Source organism: Castanea sativa, chromosome 12 (assembly GCF_040712315.1).
Source record: "Castanea sativa cultivar Marrone di Chiusa Pesio chromosome 12, ASM4071231v1".
NCBI classification, from domain to species: domain Eukaryota; kingdom Viridiplantae; phylum Streptophyta; class Magnoliopsida; order Fagales; family Fagaceae; genus Castanea; species Castanea sativa.
This window is the reverse complement of record NC_134024.1, coordinates 31,559,055-31,568,879: the sequence shown is the minus strand read 5'-3', so window position 1 is coordinate 31,568,879 and position 9,825 is coordinate 31,559,055. Positions and strand designations below refer to the sequence as shown.

General features: G+C 40.5%; 1 protein-coding gene across 1 annotated transcript; it reads left to right on the top strand.

Annotated features, from left to right (window-relative positions):
- Positions 1-590: 590 nt before the first annotated feature.
- LOC142620525 (uncharacterized) lies at positions 591-917 on the top strand. Its single transcript, XM_075793887.1, has one exon. It carries the CDS (start codon positions 591-593, stop codon positions 915-917), a length of 327 nt encoding a protein of 108 aa, XP_075650002.1.
- The last annotated feature ends 8,908 nt before the right edge of the window (positions 918-9,825 follow it).

Genomic DNA, 9,825 nt, shown 5'->3' with positions numbered 1-9,825 from the left:
CCGGATGGTGCCAACAAGAAAGAACATCGTTCCATTCCATTAGGATGATAACAACACAATACATTTTGTGTGGAGGAAAACTCTATAGAAGGTCCTATAATGGTATACATCTTCGCTACTTGAAGAAGGAAGAAGCCGAGAAGGTAATGGAAGAGGTTCGTCAAGGGATTTGGGACCCTCATATAAATGGAAGAATGTTAGCTAAGAAAATCCTAAGGATAGGGTACTATTGGAATATGATGGAGACCGATTATGTGGACTTTGTGAGGAGTTGCCATGATTGTTAGACATACGCCAACTTGAACCATGTATCACCTAGTGAGTTGTATAGCATGACTTCTCCATGGCCGTTGTCAGTTTAGGACATAAATGTGATCGGAAGGATAGCTCTTAAGGCTTCAAATGGTCATGAATACATTATGGTGGCAATTGACTATTTCACCAAGTGGGTGGAGGCAGCATCCTACTCTGTATTGAAGGCTAAGCATATGGTTTGGTTCTTAGGAAACAACATCATACGTCAGTTTGGAGTGCCCCAATAGAACATCTCTGATAATGGTTCCCACTTTGAGGGTGACGTTCGAAGGATCATGGAATTGTACAACATTGAGCATTACAAGTCTTCATTGTATCGACCACAAGCTAACGGGGCCATAGAAGCAACTAACAAGAATGTGAAGAATATTCTAGCCAAGATGGTAGTGACGTACAAAGATTGCACCGAGAAGCTTCGATTTGTTTTATGGGTTTATAGAACTTCTATTCGTGCGTCGACTAGGGCAACACCTTACTATTTGGTTTATGGTAGTGAGGCGGTGCTTCCTATTGAGGTGGAGATACAATCTTTGAGAGCATTGGTAGAAACCAAGGTCCTAGAAGAGGATTGGGCTAAGGCAGTTATGAACAATTGGCTTTGATAGATGAGAAGAGAGTTAGGGCATAATATCATGCACAAGGGTACCAAAAAAGGATTGTTAGAGCATTCAACAAGAAATTGAAACCGAGAAACCTTAAAGAGGGGGACTCAGTCCTAAAGGTGCTTAGAGATGAAACTTTTGATCCAAGAGGAAAGATGAAGCCAAGGTGGTCTAGGCCTTTTATCATTAAGAAGATCACGTTTGGAGGTGCTACAATAATCACAAATTTGGATGGAGAAGAGATGCTTCGCTCAATTAACATGAATAGACTCCGGAAATATCACATTTTAAGAAAAGAAAAAAGCCTGCTAGGTAACCCAAAGCAAAAAATAAGGCAAAAGAACCCTGCTAGATTGAAAACCTAAAAGGGCGATCTAGGCAAAAATTAGGGGAAAAGACCATGGACATAGCTAAAATTCCTGAAGGGACGTCATGGGCAAAAGTTACATGGCAAAGGAAAAAGAAAAGAAAAAGAAAAATAAATGAGATGACAATAAGCAAAGATAATAAAAAAAGTGATTCTCTTATTGCTCAAATTAAAAAAAATGATAAGATTGTTTTCATAGGGGATTTGGAACATTCTAATCCTTTATTAAGTTCAAAAACAAAAACACAAGAATCATAAAAGTGTAGAAAAGTAAAATATGAGGTATATCATGGTGGTTACTCAGTCCTCCTTGCTTTCTTGCTAGTCTTCATGTAAGCTTTCTCATCCCTCAAAATCTACTTCATGTCATCCTCCAACCATTGCTTGTACCTCGTAGTGGGATAGATGTAATGAGGAGGAACAATGCCTCTAGTCACCCTACAACACGGCCAAGCCTCACTAATCCTGCCTAAGATCCTATTGGTAAACACCTCAGTGTGGAAGGCACCTTCATCATCAGAAGCTCCTTGACGTTCTCCAAGTTGCCTTGAGATACAACTAGTGGAGTAGTATGAGCAGCAACGGAGTCCAACTAAAGGCACACAGTAGTCCTTGTAGCAATAATGGACCATGCTTGAAATGTGCCACCACTCCATGACTCACTAAATGTCATTCTCCTTGATGTGACCCATAAGCTCCATGTATGCCACAAAACTCATGTCATTTTAGTGAAGTCGATGGTCCCTAAGATGCCTAGGGAGGTATGTGCTGAAGGGCATGGTAGGAGGTTGGAGCAACCAAAGCCTATCTTGTAACCATATATGGAAAAAAAGAAAAAAAAAAGAGAAAAAAAAAAGAGCATGGGTGAAAAAAATAAAATAATGATGGAAGACGATATAAGGTGCCTCAATGGGTTGAAAATCGAATGACAACCCATGCAAAATTAGAGGAATCCCACTAGGTTGAGAACTTAGGCAAAAGTTAGGGATGATACTAAAAGAAGAAGAGAACTTCCCACAAAGAAGCTTGCTTCCTTCCTATGAAAGACATCCAAACCATTGAGGGTTTCCACCAAGATCAAGCCCATCGAATTACCTCTCTTTAGTTTATAAGCCACCATGTACATCTGGAGGTCCACACAATATGACCTTTGAACCAAGAACACCCTTGCAAGGGTACATAATCAAAAGGCACAAAGAAAGTATGAACTTGGCCTCTCACCTACAGGAAAGACCGAGTTGGAAAAGTACTCAAAAACCAACTTAAGGTTGAGTTTACCGAAGACACACCACTTATTTGCCATAGAAATATAGATGCCTAGCACCACTTGCAGCAAGGAAGGGAGATTTCCACCCATGGTAGGAAAGATGAGATCGTCAATCTTCGGTTCACCCATGATAGCACCAAATTCTTCAATAGTAGGGCATAGTTCTATTCCATTGAAGCAGAAGACAAGCCGAGAAGGAACCTAATAGTTGGTAGCAACACGAAGAAGAGGCTCATCCACCCTTATTTGATAGTAGGAAAAGATACAAGAAAGACCATAGTGGGTGATGGAATCCTTGAAATCGAGTTCAAGCCTCCAAATTCAAGCTGAGACATCGAGTTAAGAGTTTTCTGCCATTGGGGGATCTCTAAAAAAGGGATTTTTGGGTTGAAAATATGTTGGTGAGGGTTTTGGACTCAAATAGCTACTTTTATATTTAAGTAGGGTGGTTAAGGTTTCCTCTGATTCGCGGCTCACGTACGCAAGGTCAATCATGTGTACGCAAAGTCAAAGCTACGTACGCTAGCCCGTCCCCACATACTCATGGCGCTTGGCCGAAGCCTATTCTCCCCTGTTTTAAGCATAGTTTTTCCACTCCAAGGCATCCCTGGGGTTCCTACAACCTAAAGGATCAATCAAGACACATTCCAAGCACAAGATTTTAAGCATCGAGACAATGTTGTACAAAAACATGCATTTAGCCACATATATTGTAAATTAAGTACTAGTCCCAATTAAAAGAATAAATGTAAAAAGATGTTCTTAAATACAATCCTTTGTCTGAAACTAAATTCAAATGTTTGCTAAAGGAAATGAAAAAAAAAAAAAACAAAAGCAACAAAAAAAAAAGTTGTGTGTTGTATGCCTATATGTCTTGATTGCAGGTAATCAATAGTGCCACCTCTTCCTTGGTTGGTAGCTAGAAGTCACCTCTGAATCCTCCTCCTCACCACTATCATTATCATCATCACCACCACCACATGGGTGGGTTGCTCCTTTAGGACCGTACAAGCTCCTTGAATAATTGGTCACTTCTTGCTTGAGATTCCCAACCAACCATACCAACTCCTCATGCTCTTGGATAGTGGGCTGTAATTCAAAGAAAGAAGGGTTCGTGACAGAAACAAAAAGAAGAGAAATGGCAAAAGAGCAAAGCGAAGGCAGAACTCACCGCCTAGGTGTTAGAAGGAAAGGGGTATCCTGTGACATTGGGATTACGGGGCACGGTGCACTTTCGAGCAAAGTCATTAAGGCCATAAGAATAGACTGTCTAAAGGAGATGTGGAAGGTCAATGAGTTCACTGGCAATGAGCTTATCCTGTTACAATTTTCCACCAATAGAAGTTATGGCAAACAAGATAAAGGAAAAGAAGAGAAGAGGAAGAGATTGAGCATATACCCGAACCAAAAGGGAAGGCATGGGGCAGGTGATGTTAAACTCCTCATAGTCTGATCCTTCAAGGAGCCGTCCAACGTGGGAAATGCCACTCCCCCATGAGTTGTACTCAGCATCAGTCATAGAGTGTGGGGAAAGCATGAACTTAAGAGGGTCCATCATAATCTATGGGTCATCCCCACCCACCAACTGGCGCTGCACACTCTCTGCCAAGTATAGGGCCCATAAGCCCACTCCTTTAAGGGGTTGGGTGATCTTCGAAGCAATGAGGGTGGTAGGTTCCAATTTTGGAGAAGTAGGAAGGGGCTGGCCAGCCTATGAAGTCCAATTAATCTGTAATGACATACGGGTAGAAGAAGGGTGTCCTAATAGAGATGCATGAAGAAGCATGAAAAACTAGAACTCTTAAATTTACCTCATCCAAGGTCAACCCAACAAGGTGGGCCCTCACTCAAGGGAACTCCCTTAGATTCAAATCGGGCACCACATCTTTCCTTGTGTGTTAGAGATATAAACCGCATTCACCGAAAAAGAACAGGAATTGGCAGAGCTATAAGACCATACCTCACAACCCACCACTACAAAAGGAAGCACAAGCCACATATTAGTTTTCAAGATGACAAATGCAAGATGACAGTTTGCAAGACTACAAGCTACAAATGAAAATATAAGAGATGGAAAGAAAACTAACCTCAAGGAGCTTTCAAGGCCCCACAAGTTGCCTCAAAGTGCCATGGCTAAGAGTGTCGAGGGTGGAGTAAAGATAGGCGAGACATGCTTGCCCCTAATTTGCCTTCTGTGCATCTCCAAAATCCTGGAAGAGGGTCAACCACCTTAAGGACACCATTTTCCCACCATTGGCAAAGAGATAGGTCCCAACAAGTGAAGAAGGAAGGCCCTAGCCATACGGACGCATTCCTCTGTAGTCCTCTATGGGAGAAGCATGTAATCTGACACCAAGACGAAGTAGCAAATGGTCTTAGTGGAGTAATTCCTCCCCAACATGTCAAGACCCAATTGGATGCCTAACACGCCATCCAAGTTAATGATGGCCCCTTCGAAGCTAAGGCCGGTCATGTGACAGAAGTCGTAGGGAGTCACCGTCATCTCCCGCTTAGCGATATGAAATGTGTGAGTAGTATCCCACCACCTCTCAATGAGGCACTGCAACAAGGTAGTACTTACGAACCTTTCCGAAAGGAGGCCAATGATAGGCTTAAAGTCCGTTTCCCAGATGTAGGCCCTGGTTTCAGGGACAAGAAAGTTATACCATTCCACCACCTTGTTGGTGCTTCCCCTGCCACCATAAGGGGATAAGGACTGCAAAAAAAGAAGATAACATTAGATTCTTGATTCAAGCAAAGATGATGAGAAATGATGTTTTCAATGCAAGAATAAAGATAAAACGAAGGATGCAATGATGTTCAGATGCAAAATTGACAAAAAAGGGTGTTAGAATTGCATATAGAAGTGAAATGATTGAAAAAGAAGTGAAAATGGGCAAAGTAAGGCCTCTGCCAAGTGTCTCACGTACGTGGGTTAAAGCTTACGTATGCAGACGGGACCCCATGTACGCAGGCCCAGCCCCACATATGTAGAACCTTAAGAACATACCTGCGTACGCAAGAACAAAGCTATGTAGCATGAATTAAAACTGTGTATGAAAGCCTGAGCCCACGCACGTAGAAGCACAGAAAGAAACCTTTCTTTGACATTTTCAAGCATACATCATCCAAAATCAATCCTAAATATGTTCCCACCCTTTCTACTGTGTCAAGTTTTCATCCAAACCCATCCCACATCAAAACCCAAGCATTTACGTGGCCAAAAACACATCAAAATGGAAGATCAAAGAGAAACTTGAAAATGAGAAAAAGTTCAACAAATTTACAGATTTAGCCTTGGGAATGTGATTCTCTAGCCAATAGGTCAATGGTGGAGGCCCCATCAATGTCACTACCCTACTCTAGCAGGTAAGGTGAAATGCATCAGAGGAATGGATGTAGAAGGACTTCTTGGTTTGGGGTGCCATTGGGAGATAGGGAGAGTTTAGAGAGAAAATGAAAGAATGAGGGTATTTGAGTGAAAGAGAGAATCAAAAGGTGAGAGGAAAAGAGAGGAGAGTGAAGTTTTTGTAGAGAGCAAAAAATAGGAGTTATGAAGAATGTGAAGAGGTGAGGGAGATGAAGAGAATGAAGAAGAAAAAGAAATGGTTGGTAACTGTTGGTGAAAAAAATGAAAAGGCTGGAACAAACCTGATGGCTAAACTATGTGTAGTTTAGGCCTCAACACTAAACTACATGTAGTTAACTCAAAAAAAAATCTCAATATTGCCCCAATAGACACAAAATCACTAAGGACTCCCTAATGAGCAATAAAGGAAGCAAAAGACTCTTCCTCAATCCCAAAACCATTTCCAGCAAATCACATAAATTCAAAAACACAATCCCCAGTAAGTAAGCAGAAGATTCTTTCCCAATGGATCAAGCATATCAAGCATTATCCCAAGTAAAGAAGCAGAAGATTCTTCCCCATTGAATCAAGTACACCTAAAAAATCCCCAGCGAGGAGGCAGAAAATTCTTCCTCAAAGTTCTCAGCATGCCATGAAGGAAGCAGAAGATTCTTCCCCAAAGTATCCCCAGTGGATTAAGTACACCTAAAGTATCCATAGTGAGGAAGCAGAAGATTCTTCCTCAAAGTCCTCAGCATGCCATTAAGGAAGCAAAAGATTCTTCCCTAGTGAATCACACATCTACACTACTCCTCAGTGAGTTTCTCATCCCTAAGTAAATCATGAAAGACGCAGAAGATTCCCTTCCATACATACCTACTCCTCAGAAAATTTTCATCATCCCTAGTGAATCTAACAATCAAGACAATTCATGCACATATCCTCCAGGAACTAAACATGCAGGCATGGAAGAAAAAAGGTAGAGTTAGAGATAGAGAAAGAGACCAAGGTCAACCCGAGACAAGAGCCTCACCAGAAAAAGGTAGAGAAAGAAGATCAGAAGACTAAAGGAGTGAGTCACCCTAAGAAGTTTGAGGCAAGAGCCCTGGATGGACACCATAGAGATCGTATCCTTTTGTTGTTTGTTAGGTTAGCTCGAAAAGCACCCTTTTTTGTTTTTGTTTTTCATTTTAAGTGACTCAAAGATAGTGAGTCACTCGCCATTTGCTAGCAAATGGCAAAATAGATTCTAGGATAGTGAACTTGTCGTTGCTCATTTTTCGAGCAACAAAAGTGGGACTTCGGACATACGAATCCTATGCAGTTCTCTGGAGTTACACCTCGCCCCGTGTATACGTGATGTGTGTCATATGCGTGGGTTGGGCCCAAGCCATACATTGAAATAAAATGTTTTGTCACTTATTCTTTTGATTCCATTAATGAAGCTCACAAATCAAAAGAGTGGCATCTGTAGACACCGCATTTTGTACCCATTTCAACTTGGGCCCCCATTCCCCAATGATACTCAAACTCTAAAGCCCAAGACCAATTTAGAGCCCAATCTAATATTAAATTGACTTGAGGAGTGTTAAAATAGAAAATATAACCTTTTAAATAAGCAAGAATCTATTTTTGAAAATAAAAGACCAAAGTGGCCCTCGACCCACGTACATGGGCTGCGGCCTGCGTACATGGGCCAAAGCATGCGTATGCAGGCACACTGCTGCGTATGCAATTAGGGTTTCAAAAATATAAAAAATGCAAGTTTTTTGCAATAATAGATGAGGTTTTGAATGAATCCCACATCGTCTAGGAGTTATTCCAAACTCCATTTTTTTCACTATAGAAAGCCTTACATGGTACATTTTTCAAAACACACAGAAATCTCATGGGAAAAACCTAAGATTCATTAGAAAATAATGAATCAAAAGGGAGTTTTTCACAAAACACCCTCAAGTCATTTTTATTTTATTGAGACCTCTTCTAGCCCTAATCCATTGAGTTTAAGATTACCAATCGCTTGTTTAATGACTTGTGATAGATTTGACTAAGATGAACGGTCAAAATCAAGCTCGTAAAGCTTTTCATTTGAGGTATTGAGTCTAACCCTTTCTTTTATTTCTTTCTCTTTTCTGCTTTTCTTGTTGCGTTTTAATCTTGTTTTCTGCTTAGTTTATGTTTACATATGTTTGTTTAGTTTAGTTTTAAATTTGTTTTGTGTATGTTGGCATGTTTAACTGTTAAAGTAGGTCCTTTTCATTTCTACTCTTTTTTGCTATTCATGTTTCTGGGTTAGGGTTTTAAACAACCTTGCACACGCATGCCATGAACATGTGTATGCAGGTCCTGCATACGTGGGATTTGGCCTACATACACCATTGCCTAGAAACCCTAATTCGGGTTTCTCCCTCTTTTTTGTCTATTTGCTACACATGATTTGCCTCTGTTTGAGTCTCTTTCACATGTATATATATGAATCTGAGCCTCTGTTCATATGCTTGCTTATCTTTAATATTCCTAGATTATGGTTTTATGCTTATTTCTTGCTTTGATGCCATGAGCATACATTCACATACCCATTCATGATGCCATAGGAGTTGAGGTGCTACAAGGTAGGTAAAGGTAAGTCATGCATTCATATGAATGTGTATTTGGTTGATTTGATATTATCTTGATGAATATATAAAATAGATACCATGCTCTTAATTAATAATGTGATGTGTTTGCTGCCATGTTAACATGATTTGCTTGCTGCCATGATTAGGTTGCTGCCTTGTTTTAGGATGTATGATAGGGTTTCACATGCTCGAGCTTCTCACATGCATTTGGGTTTTGGCTCTCTTTTGTTTAAATGTAGATGTATATGTGTTTAGGGATGAATGATACCATGTTGTATGCTTAGATGTATGCTAGAGTGTGTGTGACTTAGAATACAAGTATTGAACATGTTTTTAATAAGGTTAAGACATAAGACATAATAATAGGAGGCCAACCTTAGGGTGGGGCAATCTTGGGTGCCTAATACCTTCCTAAGAATGTACCTAAACTCTGAACTCATATCTCTAGTAGTAAAATTAATGGTCATTCCTCGAAAGGACGCTATAAATATGGTTCTTAGATCATTGCAAAAACTAGGTGGGGACTCCCAACTCCTTGTGTTCACAGCTTATGATAGCAACTAGGCTATGGTCTTATGAACCTTTCAAGTTAAGACATACCTTTGGACTTTGGGATAAGTCTTTCATATGTGAGAACTTTTTTTTTTTTTCCTTCTCAATATCTTAGGTTATGCCACAACTTTTGGGTCATCCTCCAATGCTTTACATCTTTTATCTTTCATTTGTCCTTTAGAATTAGGTGAACACAAGATATATGGTTGACCGAACAAGAGATATAAAGGGCATCTTCATTTTGATAGGATCTAGGATCTCTAAGTATGGGTAGGCTCCCTAGAGCTAAAAGGATAGATAAGTAGGTCACTCACAACTAGATGGACCATGATTCCAACCGAGGGCCTAAGTGGACCTTTGTGGATTAATGATAAACTATTAACATACTCAAGGCCCATCATAGGCAATGGCATAGATTGTGAGTTGGTGGGATGAACTTCGAAAGACTTTGGCCTAAATGGTGCATACTCATCTTCCCATTCATCACCAACTGAGGTAAAGGGACAAAAGAACCAAGTGAGAGTGTGTGCAAACAAGTATTGAACAAGCCTTTATTAAGATTAAGAAACAACACACATTGGAATCAAACTCTTAATCCCCAGTGGAGTTACCACTGTGGGCGCAACGTACTGTTGGCCTTGGGGAGTACGCCTTGGCCAAGTGGACCGGAGGGGAGAAAAGGAGTTGCTACCTAGTTTTATAGTTTAGGAACCACGTATATAGTGCCCTTACGTGGAAGGATTGATCTTACTACC

What these genes read in the sequence shown, in the direction of transcription:
- LOC142620525 (XM_075793887.1), top strand. Translation starts at nt 591, where the DNA reads ATGGAATTGTACAACATTGAGCATTACAAGTCTTCATTGTATCGACCA.